Genomic DNA, 18911 nt, shown 5'->3' on the forward strand with positions numbered 1-18911 from the left:
TTTTTCTGTTGTTATTTTTGGGCAACACTCAGTGGTACTCAGGGGTTACTCCTGGCAGTACTTGAGGGACCATGTAAGATGTGAGGGATCAAACCTGAGTTGGCTGCATGCAAGGCAAGTGCTTTACCCACTGTACCATCACTCTGACTACCTAGTAACAATTTTAAGCCAGATCTTGCCACATTCAAGAGAGAAGAGGCCAGGCAGTCTGGTGAGCAACGCGGCCGGAGCAATGCTCCGGCCCCGAATCCGGGCCAACAACACCAGGGATCCAGACGGAGAAGGTACAGCTGGTACGCCTTCTCCAGATGGAGCCCTGGCGACACTGAGCAGCAACTAAAACGGCTCCAGGTTGCGGGACTGGAACAATCTTTTAATGACAAACCAATTATCAAATGCTTCCTCAGTAGGGCTGTCTTTCTTGGGGGCAAACTCCAACAACAATAGTGAGTTTTGTTTTGCAATATGGAACGTAATCAAGGTAAAGAGAAAATGAAGTGAAATTCAGTTATACAGTTGGGGGTGGGGGGCGGGGGTGGGGGGGGTTTACTGGGGATTTTGGTGGTGGAATATGGGCACTGGTGAAGGGATGGTGTTTGAATATTGTATAACTGAGACATAAACCTGAAAACGTTGTAACTTTCCACATGGTGATATAATAAAAAATTTAAAAATAAATAAATAAATTTATGTAAAAAAATAAAAATAAAATAAAATAAAATATTTTTTTAAAAAAATACAATTTTAAATCATTTAAATCACCCAAAGAAAACAATAAATTCAATAGGTGAGCTACATGCAAGGTAAGTGCCCTGCCCACTGTACTATCCTTCTGGTCCCAGATCACTGAGTTTAAACCATAACTACCGTTGCAGACCAGCACCCAGCACTCAAAACAAGCAGGTGAGAACCAATGCCTCAACCTCATCTTCTAGTACTGAATCTGCTGTTCAAGTTCAAAGACCAGTTGAAAGACCTGTTCAAAGACAGGTTGGTTCTGTCTGTTACTTTGCTTTCTTTCTCTATATCTTCACATTCTCAGTGAAATCATTCAGTACGTGTCTTACTTTGCTGAACATAATACCACTCAACCTATGCATGCTAAATAGCAATATTTTATGTCTTCCTTGTCTAATCTCCCCACTTTCATTTTTTCTTTTAGCTGAGTGTTCATGGTGGATACCTGTCACATCTTGTTACCCACTCATCCATCATCAGACTCCTACTTTGGTAGTGCAATATCCTTACTAATGTTTTTGCACTCCATAGATAGATACCTGATGGAGTTCTTGAATTGACATCAAGTCTACATTCAATATCCTGAGAAAACTCCATATGTTTGTAATAGAGACTGAGCCAGTTAATATTCCATCAACAATGTACAAGGGTTTTTTTTCTCCACATATTTGCCATCATTTGCTGTTTCTGGTCTTTGTAACATAAAACAACAGGTGTGAGGTGATTATATCACTGTAGTAGACAGTAATATGCACACACACACTAAACTAGACCAACCAATTCACAGCATAAAGAAAATTTAATTCAACATAGATCAAGGACCTAGACAAAATTCTGAAACTGTAAAATACACAGAAGAAAACAAAACACTCCATGAACTTGGCTACAGTAATGTCTTTGGGGACTTACTTCAAAGACAAATGAAACAAAAGCAAAATAAACTGAATCACATGAAACTAAAAAAATTTTGCACAGCAAAAGAAACTATTAGTTGGGGTTGGAGCAATAGCACAGCGGGTAGGGCGTTTGCCTTGCACGCGGCCGACCCTGGTTCGATTCCCAGCATCCCATATGGTCCCCTGAGCACCGCCAGGGGTGATTCCTGAGTGCAGAGCCAGGAGTAACCCCTGTGCATTGCCAGGTGTGACCCAAAAAGCAAAAAAAAAAAAAAAAACTATTAGATACATTAAAAAATGCTCAGCATCACTTATTTTTGTTTTGGTTTGGTTTGGGGGTCACACCAGAGGTATGGCTCCTCCAAGCTCTGTGCCAAGGGGTTGCAACCAATGGTGCTCAGAGGACCATGTGGTGGGCACTGAACTGGGGTAGGCCACAAGCAAGACAAGCGCTCAACCCCTGTACATCTCTCCAGCTTAGTATCAGGGAAATACAAATCAAAACTACAATGGAGAGCCTCACATCTGTTCTTGTTCTTTACAATTACAACTGGTACAACAGAGAATATACAACTGGCAGAGTAACCATCACCTATTTCCCATTTTCATAGTGCCTAATAACCTGGCTTTGTTTCCAGGGCAATGACTCTATGTCCTCTGATCAGCACCATTATCAGCAGGGGCCATGATGGGGACGAGGGACAGGAGCCTAAATCGAGCACAGGAGACTGAAATGACACTACAGAGAGGCAGTGACCTGAGACGACGTGACAGCTGCCAGAGTCAAACTACATCCGTATGGCATTTCCAGAACACAGGCACCTGAGGACCGCCACTGTCTGAGACTGCTGGGGCAGCACACAGCAGCATACTCCCTGGAAGCTGAACTGGAGCCTACTGGAGCAACTGCGTATGGAGTTCTGTCAGCTTTGGGTTCTTGGCCTTAAATGGCAGAGTGAAGCTACGAAGAGAGCCAGGACACATTCTAGAAGGGAGAAAATGTCTGACTCTTGTACCCAAACTTATTAGGACTCACACAACACTTTCCCTAATCAGGGAAAGAAAATCCCTTCTGATCTTCAGTAACTTCCCTGTGTTTCCAAACAGGCAACTCAAAATTCTTTACAAGAACATCAAAATTCCTCAGTTTCTGAAATGTATCAGAATTTAGAAAGCTCTGTGTGTAATAGTTATAACCAAGGAGAAAATGACAAAATGTCCTCCTGTGAAATAAATGTTTAATTAAAAAAAACTTTCTCAATTAAACAAACCATTAATCTAATACCAAGATGAAGGACAAATAAGCTGAGCTGCAAATATCTCAGAGAATAAATTTCCTATCATCTAACTTTACTTCAGGGACCAGGGATAGAGTTCCGAAGCCTGGGAAATGTGGAGTGCATGCCGGGGCCCCGGGTTCAGTCTCCAGCACTTCACCATCCGAGTACTCCTGCTATGAGCAATCCAGGACTAAGCCAGGAGTAGCCCCGGAGCCCTGCCAAGTACGGACCCAGAACAAAGAAACTTCAAGTGGGACGTATATATAGCATTTTAAAAGGAAAAAAAGCAGCTGGGAAAATATCTCAAAGGCCTGAGCTGATACCTTCCATGGACAAGGCCCTAGTCCTAACCCCACCCCATCCCAGCACCACCAAATGTAGTTCGAGAAGCCCCTCAGCACCTCCAAGGTGATCAAACACTGCAAGCAAGCACTGGCCCAGCCAGTGAGGAGGGTGAGGATCCCTGGGAGTAAACCCCAAGCCATCTGAGCACTGTCTGGGAAGAAAGCCCACTCGCCCCCAATTAAAATAACTTATAAGGGTGTTAAAAACATTCCAGCATGGAGGCCAGAGCTAGTATAGCAGAAAGGGCATTTACCCTGCATGCAGCTGAACCAGGTTTGAGCCCCAGCACCCCATGTGGTGCCCCCATGCACTACCAGGAGTAATCCTGAATGCTGATCCAGGAGTAAACCCTGAGCACTGCTAGGTATGGGCCCCCAAACAAAACCAAACAAAAGGGTTCCAGCACACTTTAAATACATTATCATAAATACATTGTCCAAGGGCTAGGGAGACAGTACAGAGGATACATGCCTTGCACACAGCTGACCCTTCGTTAGATCCCCAACACTGTCTACAATCGCTGAGCACCACCACGAGTGACCACTGAGCAGAGTCAGGAGTAGCCCGAGTACCACTGGGGGTTAAAAAATAATAACTTCATTCATACGATGTAAAAGAAACAATAAAATTTACTCACTTGTCTTTTAGCTTCTCTCAGTTTTCTTTTGAGGGCTGTCAAAATTCTTTGTACTTCCCATAATCTTTCTTCTTTAGATAAATCCTTAATTCCACCCTGCAGATCTCGATGTAAACAATTCAAAAGAAATTCCTAGAAAATAATATACCAATAATATACCACATACCATGTAGTTCTCCATGTCTTTTTATCCTTTGAAAAAAAACAATTTGTGAATATTTTGAACTATTTTTCAATTATCATTAAGTAACTCAAAGTATGGCAGAAACAATCATTTTCTCAACAACATGACAAAAAAATCATTCTTATATGTTTTCTCTGGGCAAAAAGTTTCATTAATTCATGCATTTATCAACTAATAAAGGTCCTAAAGGACAAAACAAGGATCTAATAAGATGCATGCAAATAAAAGCAGAATTAAATATAAATTTCTTATTTCTTGCCAAACACACACACAGACACACACACACACAAAACCAATGAGTACATTCTGGATTGTATTCCTTCTCTGTTTTGTTTTTTTTCTTTAGGCGGGTGGGCTTGGGGGCCACACCTAGCATTGTTCAAGGCTTACTTACTCCTGGTTTTGCACTCAAGGTTCATTTGTGGAGGATCTCAGGGGACCATAGACGTGCCAAGAACTGACTCTGTGTTGGTCATGTGCAAGGCCTTACCCACTGTATCATCTCTCCAACCCCCAAACGTATGTCCTTACAATAAAACAGGATAGTAAAAAAGCATAAGATTTGGACTCAAGTTCTGGTTTGAAAGCTTAGTGACCATATAAGTCAGGGTAAGTTTTTTAACATACTCAAACTTGAGTATTTTTAGCTATAAACCAGAGACAATAACTTTGGAAAAAAACTAATATTTTTGAAATGTTAACAATGTGCCTGGAATAGTACATCTTTAATTCATTATAACTCATTACAATACCTTCCTATCAATCCTATATGAAGACTCATTTTAAAACAGCGTGACGGAAGTTAAGCAATTTTCCTCAAATCAGTTGTAATTGGGAGCAGAGCAGTAACTTAAGGTTGATTCTTTAAACTTCAAAACCTGTGCTCCACCATACTAATCTGAGTTAAATGGCATAAAATAGTGCCAACTGGAAATTTCTGGCTTCAATTTGCTGTGAATATATTTAACACAGACCTAGATACACAGGCAATCATCAACAAACAAGAGTTCACCACCATCTCTGGGTGTCTGCAAGGTCAAAGCAGGGCCGGGAGGAGGCCTGAGCACACACCTGTCTCCTGATCTCCTCTTTGATGCGCTCCTGGGTTTCGGGCAGTGCAGGCATGGTAGCCATGTTAGACCATCGGAGAGGCTTTGTCACTTGCTTCAGTGTCACATTCCCAAAAAGCTCTTGCACATGAGTGAAAAACACATACAGGACACGATTGCTAATCTAAGAAGAAGGAAAAAAAAAAATCAAAAGCTTCACAAAGAAAACTATTAAAGTTATCACTATATTCCCCATCTTTAAATCCTGGACATATAAATGAAAAATATACTAAGCAGCGAAAAGATGTGCTTTGCTAATTAGTGTCCAACTTAGAGACAAGAATAAAGAATATGAATTAGGTCACATAGCCAAGCATCACTAAAAATAAGGAGGGGAAGGAAACCCAGAAAAGGATACAAAGGCTGATGGTCATAAGTGAATCCATTTTTCAGTGATTAACTGATTTTTTTTTTTTTAATTTCGTGTTATTTTCCAGTTACTTTGAGATCTTTAACACACACAACTGGATCCCTTAAGGAATATAAAGGATGTCAGAACATTGCACTTGTTCACGGGGCTGGGAGTGTGAGTGTCCCTACTCCAGAGGCACATTCCCAGGCACCTGCACACAGGCAGTGTTCAAACATGTTCTCACACTCTAGGGACCAGGACTAGGGATGCTGAAAAGTTAATAAAATTCTTTTTTTAATTAAAATTTCCAGTATACTTGAATCTTGTGCAGCACTGTCATCCTATTTGGCAATACTGAGTAACTACATAATATTTAAGAAATTCTAAAGTCTTCACTAACATAATCACACTGAAATCTGAAAAACAGATTTGACTTTCAAAATATGAGCATGAGTATCTTTAGTAGAGAAAAATCACTCTTATAAATGTGTTGTTACTCACACAAATGTGTTGTAATTAATAACCGATCATACTGGCAAAAAGGAGGACTTAAAATCTTTTTTTTTTGAGCCAAGTAAATTACAAACAATGAATTATAGAAACACGCTGAACAGAATAAATGAAGAACAAGAATTCATGCTGTAAAGACACACCAATTAACATACTACCCTGAAGTAGAATAATCCTCAGCAAACTAAGGTTCCATAAAAAGCTTCTCAAAAGTGCAGGTACGCAGGTTCAGTGATGGCGAATGCCAAACCTCACTGGACAGGGGATGGGCCGGTCCCTCTCATCCCCTGTCCCCAGGGGACCCTGGATGTCACACCCACAAACTGCCTCAGGCTGCTACTTAAGCTACTTAACACCCAAGATCCATAGACACACAAAAGAATCTTCCAACTGAGCAGCTAGCTACAGAGATTTCTCCAAGGGCTGGAGTGATAGCACAGCGGGTAGGGCGGGCGTTTGTTTGCCTTGCACTCGGCTCACCCGGGGTTCGATTCCCAGCATCCCATATGGTCCACCAGGAGTGATTCCTGAGTGCATGAGCCAGGAGTAACTCCTATGCATCGTCGGGTGTGACACAAAAAGCAAAAACAAAACAAAACAAAACAGAAATTTCTCCAGACCCTGATTATCTAAAATTTTAGAATTCCAGGAGCACGCAGCTGCGAGAACGATATCTTATGCTATTCATAATAATCAATACAAAAGAGTATGGGGGAAGACTGCCACAGAGGCAGGGAGAGGGGTGGGATGTGGGGGGAAACTGGGGACATTGGTGGTGGAAGATGTGCACTGGTGGAGGGTTGGGTATTCGATCATTGTATAACTAAAACTCAAACAGGAAAGAAAGCTCTGTAAATGTATTTCACAGTGATTCAATTAAAAAAAAATTTTTTTTTAATGCTTCTCAAGATCTACCTTTATGAATGCAACCCTCAGCCTGACCACACAAATGCTGGGCTCTGCACCAAGTCTGACTTTATGTCAGTGAAGACTGAGTTATGTTCTCTGATAATGTGACTGGGGCGTTTGTGACACAAGTCTGGTTCTGCTGGTGATTCTGCTGGTGACAGCTACTACTGCAGGTACCACTGGCTCCCCCTCTAAAAATGACGAGTCACTGTCACCGGGAAATAGCTCATAGACTGACGCCAAAGACTGTACAATATTCAAATTATACAGCCTTTAGGCAAAGGGAAACGGTGCTCCTAACGCTATCGCCTTGACACCATCCAGAGTCTGGAAGACCAAGACCGCGACTCCAGTACCCACTACCTGCTCTCTCGGGCTCAGGATTCTGCGTGCGGCTCAGCGGCACGCCAGGGCTAACAAGAGAGGCAAGTGTGCAGAGAAGGCCATGTACCTGAACCGTTGGGCTGAGCACTATAGAAATGTTCTGTATGTTCATTTTTGTTTCCAGTTCTTTCTCAATAACATGGGCCATGTGCACAATCAGCCAGGAAATCAGAAGATAGTTACATTCGGGCAGTTCCTTCAGCAAGCGCTGCAGCTCCTGCACTTTCTCACTCTCTGTGCTCCTCCCGCAGGCCTCTTCAAAGCAGGGCATGAGCTCTTTGGTAAGCAGATTCTCCGGAAGATCTCGCAAATACTGCTTCAGCAAACTGGCTACGGTGTTGGGTTCGTATTCTTCCAAGTTTGGAGACTCCTCTCGGTCATAGGCAGCTTTTAGCTCATCCACCTTTGATTTAATTCCTTGAAACATTCAAATTCAGAAGAAAAAGAGAGTATTAAGAAAACACACACAGTCACACAAACACACCCTCACATGGCTTTCCTCACCACTGCCTCCGCCCCTGGGGGTGCATACAGAGGGGACCTGACAATAGCCACACTCTTCAGGGAAAGATTATAGGCACCAGGTTCACTGCACATCTCAAAGAGGGGCTACATACTTCAAGGAGGACTAGACCAAAAGCTACAAGATACTAGACAACTAAATATTCAGAACCAAGTCAGAGCAAAAAACAATTCAGGGGAAGTGGCACGGAAGAGCCTGGCAAGCTCCCTGTGGCATATGCCAAATACAGGTCTCATTCCCCCGATCCTGAAAAGAGCCTCCAATCATTGGGGAAAACGAGTAAGGAGAGGCTGCTAAAATTTCAGGGTGGGACAAATGGAGATGTTACTGGCACCTGCTCGAGTAAATCGATGAACAACAGGATGACAGTGATACAGTGATATAAAAATTCAGACAAAAATTCAACACTACAGTCCAGGTCTAAATCTTGCTCTTCCTGGGTAACCAACTGCTTTTTCTTTCCTTGTGTTTGTCTGTTTGGAGACCATGCCAGCAGTGCTCAGAAACTACTTCCACTACTCAAACACGTGGTCCCTGGGGCAGCACCTGGGCCTCAACATGCCCAGCCCACTGAGCTCTCAAACCCCCATCGTGCTTCCTAACTCACCAAATGCTGATACAGTATGCGGTTTTTTAAATCCAGAAGACAACAGGAATTACAAAAAGTGAAAGTTTACGGGGCTGGAGCGATAGCACATCGGGTAGGGTGTTTGCCTTGCACGCAGCTGACCCGGGTTCGATTCCCAGCATCCCATATGGTCCCCTGAGCACCGCCAGGAGTTAATTCCTGAGTGCATGAGCCAGGAGTAACCCCTGTGCATCGCCAGGTGTGACCCCAAAAAGAAAAAAAAAAAAGTGGAAGTCTGCATTTCATAATCTGAAAATAGGATTATTTTTCTTTTCTTACTGGACAGAAACACCATCACACAAACTATGTTTTTTAAACATTAATATTTTTAGTCCGGGTAAGGTGTTTGCCTTATCCAGTGGACCCAGGTTCGACCCTGGATAGCCTATCTGGTCCCCAGTGCACCGCCAGGAGCAATTTCTAAGATCCCTGAGCATTGCCATGTGCCCTCCACCCAAATTTTTTTTAAAAAACAAATAACATTTCATGTCCCTTAGCTGAGCTCAAGAAATACATCACACGTTTGTGTTACAAGTATGCCAGGCTCAAGAAATGTCTTAAGGAGCTGGAACAAGAGGACAGCAGGTAGGGTATTTACCTTGCACACGGTCCACCCAGGTTCAATCCCTCACCTCCCACATGGGCCACAAAGCCCAACAAGAGTGGTCCCTGAGTGCTGAACAAGGAGTAAGCCCTGAGCACCACTGGGTGTGTCCCCAAAATAAGAACAAAAAAGAAATGCCTTTCACCTGGATTTCCTTCCTCCTTCTTTGACCTCCCTCACCACACTGAGCCTCTGCTCAGAGAGAAGGTTAAAAAAAGCAAAGTAGGGACTGCATATCCCCAAGATAAGGGACGCCCGTTCTGTTTTCCTTCATCTTATCTGGCACGCTACAAGTTATGTACAACTCATGTGCCTATCTCTTAACGGAAGAAAACGTGAAAACACCAAAGTATACACTCATCTGAACCCACGGGCACTGCAGGTACTTCTACTGATCTGGAAAAATCATGGCAGGAAACAGAGCTAAGGACCCATCCCACAATTCACGCAAGTTAGTATTTTTCTTTCCTCTGGAAAATGAATACGAAATGAAATTGCTTTTTATAGGGACCACATCCTCTGACACTTAGTACAAATCTAAAGGTTCAGTACTTAGGTCTGGTGCCATGATGCTTTCATCCATCAGTGCTGGGGGCTACCAGGACCAGCCCAGTGCTGCTTGGGGTTCAGCAAGGCTACTTCCTGGCAATGCTGAAAGCCACTGGAGCTGCCCCTGGCCTTACTGGCTCACAATGGACAGGCCCTTGGTCCTGCTGGCACACACTGGACAGGTCCCTGGTACTGCTGGCACACACTGGACAAGCCCCAGGTCCTGATGATACACACTGGACAGGCCCCTGTTCCTGCTGGCACACCCTGAACAGGCCCCTGGCCCTGCTGGCACATAATGGACAAGCCTCTGGTCCTGCTGGCACGCAATGGACAGGCCGCTGGTCCTGCTGGTACGCAATGGACAAGCCCCTAGTTCTGCTGGCACACACTAGACATGCTCACACCTTTCAGCCATATCCCCTAAAGTTATTTTTTTTTAACCATCTAATTAAGTGCATATCTCCAATACCTGAAACTCGGTAGATGCCTTCACATTTCATGCCGTACTTCTCTACATAATCTATACATTCACGGAAAACTGCTGGCAGTCGAATGCCATCATACATCATGGTTCGCTCTGCTGCATCAGCCAATGGGATCCCAAAAATGGGCTTGAGATTTGGAACATCGATTTGAGGCACCTCTGGCTCCTGAATTGGCTTCTTCTTTTTTTTCTTTTCCTTCCATTGTTTAACAACATCCGCTGCTGTCAAGTCCTTTGACTTTTTCTCTTTATGTTTTTCTTCTTTGTGCTTTTCTTCTTTATGTTTTTCTTCTTTGGGTTTCTCTTTTATTTTAAAGTCTTTCTCCTTCTTTTTAGAAAAGCTGGGTTTCTTAAAAACATGGATTCCCTTGGATCTCTTCATCTTAGAAGGGCTTTCCGCTTCATCTCCAGAGCTATCTTCTTGAAAGGCAGCATAGCCTTCAGCTGCGAAAGAAAAGCAGAGGACATATGACAGTTTAATTGCAGTCTCACTGCCCATATGATTTGCAAAAATAGATGGAAAAGTTATCACCTGGCACTAGCTACCTACCTTTTCCCTTTAGAACCAAACCCTGCTGGGAACCCCCTAGCACGGGTCTCTTCTCAACTTAAATGTGCTACTGCAGTGACCCCTCCTGACCAGAGAGGGAACTAGGGAGAGGCCGGCTATTTCTGCAATCGTGGAAAGTAGACTAGTTTTATTTTATAAGGACCAGAGTGATAGCACAGCGGGTAGGGCATTTGCCTTGCATGCGGCTGACCTGGGTTCGATTCCTCCGTCCCTCTCGGAGAGCCCAGCAAGCTACCGAGAGTATCCCACCCACACAGCGGAGTCTGGCAAGCTACCCATGGTGTATTTAATATACCAAAAACAGTAACAAGTCTCACAATAAAGATGCTACTGGTGCCCGCTCGAGCAAATCGATGAACAATGGGACAATAGTGCTACATGTAAAATAAAAACTTTTTTTTTTTTTTTTTTTTGCTTTTTGGGTCACACCCGACAATGCACAGGGGTTACTCCTGGCTCTGAGCTCAGGAATTACTCCTGGTGGATCTCAGGGGCCATATGGGATGATGGGAATCAAACCCGGGTCGGCCACGTGCAAGGTAAACACCCTACCTACCTGCTGTGCTACTGCTCCAGCCCCTAAAAACATATTTTGATGCAAGCCAAGCATCATAAACACACAAGAAAAGCTCTACATGAAGGACAAACAGAAAAAAATCCCTTCATAAAATAAAGCCCATGTGTGTGTGGGGGGGGGGCCTGCTGGGAATGGAGCCCAGAGCCCAACACATGCGAGAGCATAAGCTCTGTGCTCAGCTACACCCTCAACCTGCAAATGGCGCATTTTGGACTATCTGAATAATGTATTTATAATACATTTATAATTCACTAATTTTAAATTAGTCGGTTTGGGTTTCTTTCCATATTTGGTGCAAATAATTTGAGGCACCAAATATAGTTTTTGATGGTCCAGTTAGTTCCACATCACATTTCACTTTCCTGCCACCACTAAGTTTCTTCTGAACACAGACAGGACAGCAGCCTCATTGGGCGAGAGAACCAGACACTCTCCCCTCCCCGTGGACAATGTCGGAGTCTACCAGCCCTGCATTGCTGTCCTGTTCCCACCCACTAACTGCTCTGTGTCATCAGGGCGAGCTACTGTGGGTTGTTTTGTAATAACTCTCCCTTTCTCTAGCCAATTACACTAAAAGCTGTTTTATAAAGATTAAAGATAAAAAAGATTAAACGTATTTCACAAAGATAAAAGATATTTCATATATGACCCTCTAATTAAAATACCACAAACGCCTACACCAACCAGAATGGTGAAATTCTTAAGACGATGAATACCATGATGAAAAGCCAGGGGAGTTCTCAGCCACTGCTCAGGGACGTGTAAACTGGTACAACCACTCGAGAAAATTGTTTTTGCAAGATCTAATAAAGCTGAAATAAGCATAGCCTACAAGCAAGCAATTTCAGTACAAGACATAAACATGTGTAACATTAAAAAACAAACAAACTCACATAATATAAAACAGTAGAATGAATAAATTCTATATTAATGCAATGAACAAAACTTAACAACAGTGAACAAACTACCACCACATGAAATAGCATGGATTAATCTAGCAAGCAGTATCCATTCGGCTAAAGAAACCAGACACAAGGCCAGAGAGATAGTAAGCAGGTAGGGGGCCGGACACTGGATTCCTGGCATCACATATGGTCCCTCAAGAACAGCCAGAAGTAACTTCTGAGTGCAGAGTCAGAATTATCCCAGAGGATTGCTGGGTATGGTTCCAAAACAAAAACAAAATAACAACAACAAAAGAATCTAGACACAAAAGAAAGCACATTTCCTTTAAATTCAGAATCAAGCCTTAAGTATCCTCTACCCTGAAATTTACCTTTGAAAAAGGAGTGGAGGGTTCTCCCTTTGAAAGGGAAAAAAAAGTCAGGGGGATTCCTATGGGCTCATAATGTGCTGTTTCCATATCCTTGTTGTTTGCAAGTACCCAAATCCGTTTCATGGCAAAGCATCAAGTTACACACAATTTGTACACTCTATTAGCAAGTTATTTTCCAAACAATAATTTAAGGCTGGGGATGTGACGCAGGTAAGCACATATTTAAGTGTATAAGAGCCTGAGTTCAATCTCCAGCATTCCTGCCCCTCCCCCACCCCACTCACCCCAAGTAGCGTAACATCCTGAGAGAGGGCCCAGAGAGATAGTACAAGAGATGAGACACCTGGGGCCGGAGTGATAGCACAGTGGGTAGGGTGTTTGCCTTGCACGCAGCCGACCTGGTTCAATCTCCAGCACCCCATATGGTCCCCCAGGCACCGCCAGGAGTAATTCCTGAGTGCAGAGCCAGGAGTAACCCCTGAGCATTGCTGTGTGCCCCCTCCCCGCAAAAAAAAGAGATGTGGCACCTGCCCTGAACCAGGCCAACCCTGGTTCCCCAAACATTGCCAGGGGCATTCCTCAGCAGAGTCAAGGACAGTCCAAGATCTGCCAGGTGTGGCCCCAAAACAAACAAAAGTCCTGAAAGTAAACATAAAGGAATACTTAAATAACTCACCTTACTTTCTTAACATACTAAAGAGCTGTGTCTAAGTGACTTATTCTCCCTACTGAACAGTATTATAAATGGAATGCATCATGGCATTTGCTTAGAAGAAATACAAAAACAACATTTTACATGGCTCAAATAATGTGTATTCCCACTGCCTGACACAACCCAGCAAACAAAGAAAGTTAGACTTCGGGCCAAAGAGAGAGTACAGAGGAGTAAGACGCTTGCTTTGCACAACTGGCTTTGGTTTGAGCCCCAGTACCACATATGGTCCCCAAAGCACCAGGAGTGACCACAACCAGGCACAAAATTCCAGTATCGCTTTATAGGTTATTGTAAATGACCAATTCAAGAACCATCCAAAAAACTTTGCCACTTGTGAAAATTCAATTGTTGCTGTTGTTGTTATTGTTGTTCAAGACCCTAAAATACAATGCTTCATATACACAAACTGAGACCCTGAAAAATAAGGAACAGAGAAATCTCCAATAGGAGTCTTCGTCTAAACCTAACTCACATGAAGCAGGCCTATGTGATCAGAGAAGTTTATCTCGTGTTGGAAAGCACAGAAAGAAAAGTCAAATAGCACTTACTCCTTTTTTCCTTTTTCTTAAATTTTCCTTTCTTCTTGCCATGGTCTTTCTCATCATCAGACACTATATCAGGAGGCTCGTGGAGGCTGTCATGGGGAGGAGAGGGCTCACCGGTGCGGTACAACCCAGGAAATTTGGTAGGACTGATCTCCTCCGAGCTGGGGGTTCGAGGCAGACCACTGCCGTGCTCCACCCTTCGATGTTCACTAGGGCTGCTGGTGGGGGGCAGGAAGCACTCGGTCATCCTGCCTCCTTGACAGGACAGCGCAGAGAGTTCTCTGTTACCTATCCATTACATCTGTAAGAGGGAAAAGGGCTGTCAGTCCTCACATACCATCTGAACCACAAACGCACCACACAAACCACCCGGCAATTACGCATACACTGCAACCAAAAACATTTTCTTCACAATGCCCTTTTAAAAATACTCTTGTATTTTACCATCTCAAGTTACATTCTATGCATCAGACATTTCAGTACCCAAGAGATGAAAGTCCTGGGATGCTTATGTCTTAGAGAAAGCAAACCAAACGAGAATCCAAGTCCTCAAAGAAGACAGAGTTCCTTTGTAAAAGAACACATCATTCTAAAAGGGTTCATGTTGGTTGTAATCCAGCAGAACCTTATTTTTAAGTTATGACTAAGTGACTGATAGGATGTTACAAAAACTGTAACTACACACAAATAACTGGACTTCAAAATTAGGGCTCGTATCCACCTCTGAGCATGCTACCTTTCCTCCCAGAACCCAGTCTTCCTTCCAAAGGTTGTAACACAACTGAGTCACTCCCCTCCTGTAACATTAAGCCTACTGATGGGCACGAGAACCTTTTTGGAATAGCTGGTCTGGGTTTGCAATGTGGTGATACTACACATTCCTATGTACCAATCGAAAATCATTCTACTCTGAACATGGGTAAATCGCAGAGTATGTAAACTACATATCCAAAGGAGGAGAGAAGAATTCCAGCAACATTCTCCAAGAACTCTCTCTCAAGACCCACCAAGTCCGTGGGCCCGAGTAACAGCACAGTAGGGAGGGCACTTGCTCTGCATGTGGCCAACCTAGGTCCGATCCCCATCATGCCTTAAGATCCCCCAGCAGCACCAGGATTGAATCCTGAGCACAGAGCTAGAAGTAAACCCTGAGCACCACTGGGTGTGGCACAAAAAATAAATTAAAAAGATCTGCCCAGTCCAAAGCTGAAGAAAGTCCTTTTCTAGGCATACAGAATTTCCTGCACACAGCTCCAGCACCAAAGGTAACATGCCGTTTTAATTACCTAAATCTGTGTCTGTCTTGCCCCCAAATTTGTGAGCTCCAGCATTTAACACAAAACGAGGAACATAGGATGTTCTCAAATGTTTATTTAATAAGCTAATTAGTCTCCTCTATGTTCTCAACATGCTGTATATGCTGATAGAAACAAAGATTAGAAGACATGAACCTGGCCCTTAGCCTTACATTTTAATTAAGAAAACAAAGCACCTTTCATTTGTGCTCCTGTGGCTTCAGGACCTCCCCTTCACATACTCTGAGTCCATCCTGTGAGCAAAGCAGTAGGTATGCTCCCCAAAGTGCAGGAAGCCATAGGACTCCCTAAATCACACAGCAAGGGAGTAGTGATGTGGGGTCAGTCTGACACAAAAGACATACTCTTGTCCCTAAACTGCCCTTTGCCACACACAGAGTGCATACAGAGTACACATATGCCAAGAGCAGCAGCATGGCTAAACATACAAAAAGAAATTATAAAGAATGCCAAGACAAGAGGTCTGACTGAAGCATTTTCTTCTAAGAAACAGGAGAGACACTAAAAGATAAGACGGGCTCTAAACCAATAGAACACTGCGCTGAGAGGTCAGGCTTCAGTGGCAAGCTTCACCAATGCAAAGCTAAGCGACAAAATGAGAGCCAGGAGGACCAAAGGCAAAACTACACACAAAGCACAGGCAATTTCTGATCTCGGTGTTCCTTCATGCACTGCAGCCAATGAATGTGGCCAGGTGTGGCCCAAAGCCAAAAAACAAAAGGGGAGGGGGTCCTAGTCATTACGGAAATGCAAATTAAAACCAGCAAAATACCAACTACATGTTCACTGCCATCATTAAAATTTGACAACATCAAGTGCTGCTATGGATGTGAAAAAACTGGTACTCCCATCTGCTGCTGGATCGTAAAACGGCACAACCACACTTGGAAAGTGCTTAACAGCATTTTATAAAATTACCACATGAACTAGCAATTTCACATCACCTAACAAGTCCAGTCCCAAGCATGGGCACCACATAGATGTGACTAAAAGACAAGATACTGTGGGGAAAAAACTAGACACAGAAGATACACATTTAACCATGAGGATGGCCAAGTGATTCAGGAGCTGGAATTAAGAATCTACAGTGGGGGGCAGAGTGTAGGGTGTTTACCTTCCTAGTGGGCAACCTGGGTTCAATCCCCAGCACCCCTTCTGGTCCCCCAAGCACTGCACCAACCAGGAGTAATTCCTGAGCACAGAGTCAGGAGTAATCCCTGAGCATTGCTGGGTGTGGCCCAAAAACAGAAAGAAAGAAAGAAAGAAAGAAAGAAAGAAAGAAAGAAAGAAAGAAAGAAAGAAAGAAAGAAAGAAAGAAAGAAAGAAAGAAAGAAAGAAAGAAAGAAAGAAAGAAAGAAAGGAAGGAAGGAAGGAAGGAAGAAAGGAAGAAAGGAAGAAAGGAAGAAGAAAGACTACACAGTGATGGCGAGAGAGTACTGAGATTAAGGTGCTCGCCTTATATGTGGCCGCAGCCACAAACCTGACTCAAGTCCCCAACACCACGCAGCCCCCTGCCCCCAAAGCACCGCCAGGCATGGCCCCTGAGCGCACAGCTGGAGCTGCTCCTGAATATACCACGTGTGCCTCCCAAAAAGTATACAACAGAGGGTCCAGAGGAACAGTTCAAAGGGCTGGAACACAAGCTCTGCATGCAGGAGACCTGATTCCGCTCCTGGCAAGACATGGTACCCCAAGTACCACCAGAACAACCCTGTCTACTACCAGAAGATCCCCAAAAAGGAAGAAAAAATACATGTTTGGGGCTGAAGAGGTGGCACAAAGGTTCCAGAAAAGTCCATCAAGCTTGGGAGCCTCGGTTTGAGCCCTTGGAACTAAATGCTTCTCAGGGCCCCAAAGCCAGGAGTAGCCCCCACCCACACTGGGTGTGTCCCAAAACATCACAATAATAAAAATGCACAGGACGAATTCATGGACACAGAATTCTAGAATAAGCAAACCTAATCAACAGTGACAGAATTAATCAGTAGTGCCCTGGGACCACATGTGGTCAGACAGAAAAGTTAACGGAGAGAGAGACAAGACAAAACTGGGGAGTAATAAAACTGCTCCAATTATGATGATGGTTTCAAACTAAAGTGTTTTCTACAGAAGGAAAAGAGACCTGACCTGGAAGTACCTAATAAACATAAGTGGGAGAAAAAGAGAATTGTTAGAATACATTCAACTTTTACTTGTTTTAAGGCACCAGAAAAAAGGGCTGACCTCTTGTGGGCACCAACATAAAAAAATGTTTGTGCACCATGGCCAGGTGTGATCCCTGGCAAGGACATGTGTGAACAGTGCGTTTACCTCTGATGAGCACTACAAGCAGAGCATGTGTGAGTACCCCAGCAAACACAGCATGCAAACACAGAGTGCAACCCCACTAAGCTGCACGGCTCAGTGTACGAACACTGCAATCTGATGTGTGACCCTCCACTAAGCACCACAACTGCAGTATGGAAGCACCAGTCAGGCACATGTGTAACCCTTGGTCATCATGACGACAAAGAAGGGAAGAAGAAAGCAAAATAAGGACCAAACAGGCTGGAGCACAGGCCTTGATGTGGGAGGCTAAAATTCAATCTCTGGCACTACATGGTCTCCCCAGGCACTGCCAGGAGTAATCTCTGAGCATTGCTGGAATTTATTTTTTTTTAATTATTTTTCAAAAAGTTATTTGGAAAATAACTTTTTTAAAGAGTTATGAGTCATAAGTGAAATAAAGCAAAACTAAATTTACAAAACCAGATTCACTTAAGGATGGTTTAAAATATTTACTTCTCAAAAAAAAACAGGGTGTGGGGGCTGGAGCGATTAGCACAGCGGGTAGGGCGTTTGCCTTGCACGTGGCCAACCCAGGTTCGAATCCCAGCATCCCATACGGCTTTATACAGCACCTGTGACAAGAATTACTCATCCTGGCAAAAGGACACAACAATGTAAGTAGTATTGCTAAATTAGGTTTCCTGAAATGTAGTTTCAAGGAACAAACCTAATGGCCTAGACTTCTAAAATATTAGTTAATATTTACACAGAAATAAGATCTACTCCAGAAACCAAGAACTTGTTCAACCAGTTTATAAGTTAAACAGATTCAGTATTTTACCAAAGTCCTTTATTTAAAAAACAAAAATAAAGGGCTTGAGCAATAATACAGCAGGTAAGATGCTTGCCTCACATATGGCTGACTAGGTTCAATCCCTACCACCACACATGCTCTTCTGAGCAAGTGAGGAGTGATCCCTGAGCACAGAGCCAGGAGTAAGCCCTGAGCACTGCAGGATGTGGCTCCAAAACAAAAGACTAAAATTCACTGAAAGTAGATTTTCCCTCGTGTTTATTTTATTTATTTTTTTTTTTGGCTTTTTGGGTCATACCTGGTGATGCACAGGGGTTACTCCTGGCTCTGCACTCAGGAATTACTCCTGGCGGTGCTCAGGGGACCATATGGGATGCTGGGAATCGAACCCGGGTCGGCCACGCGCAAGGCAAACGCCCTACCCAGCTGTGCTATTGCTCCAGCCCCTGATAATTTTTTTTAAATCTCTATGTGACGAGCTTCTCCAAGGGCCTCTAAACACTGGTTTACATCTCATAATGAACACTGACTAGATTACACTGCTTGGGGTCGACTGACTTTAAAAGCAGTATCTGCGTGCACAACACACTGCTGTCCTTAACACAGTACAAAACAAATTCCCCAGACTTAAAGGACACTGAGGGTCCAAATCAAAAGGGGCTACTAATTTAAGAGACCCATATCAAAGCACATC

The 18911-nt window shown here is 43.6% G+C and overlaps 1 protein-coding gene across 2 annotated transcripts in view; it reads right to left on the reverse strand.

Annotated features, from left to right (window-relative positions):
- Nucleotides 1-18911, reverse strand: part of RALBP1 (ralA binding protein 1) — a 42524-nt gene that overhangs the window by 14376 nt on the left and 9237 nt on the right. For both annotated transcript variants that reach the window (XM_055127518.1, XM_055127519.1), the window contains exons 2-6: nt 13823-14120; nt 10121-10579; nt 7412-7761; nt 5152-5313; nt 3897-4028 (exon numbers count right to left, since the gene is read on the reverse strand). In XM_055127518.1, coding sequence (XP_054983493.1) covers nt 3897-4028; nt 5152-5313; nt 7412-7761; nt 10121-10579; nt 13823-14066 — 1347 coding nt within the window. In that variant the 5' untranslated portion in view covers nt 14067-14120. The remainder of the gene's footprint in view (nt 1-3896; nt 4029-5151; nt 5314-7411; nt 7762-10120; nt 10580-13822; nt 14121-18911) is intronic.

The sequence above is a fragment of the Sorex araneus genome, chromosome 2, assembly GCF_027595985.1.
Source record: "Sorex araneus isolate mSorAra2 chromosome 2, mSorAra2.pri, whole genome shotgun sequence".
In the NCBI taxonomy this organism is placed as follows: Eukaryota; Metazoa; Chordata; class Mammalia; order Eulipotyphla; family Soricidae; genus Sorex; species Sorex araneus.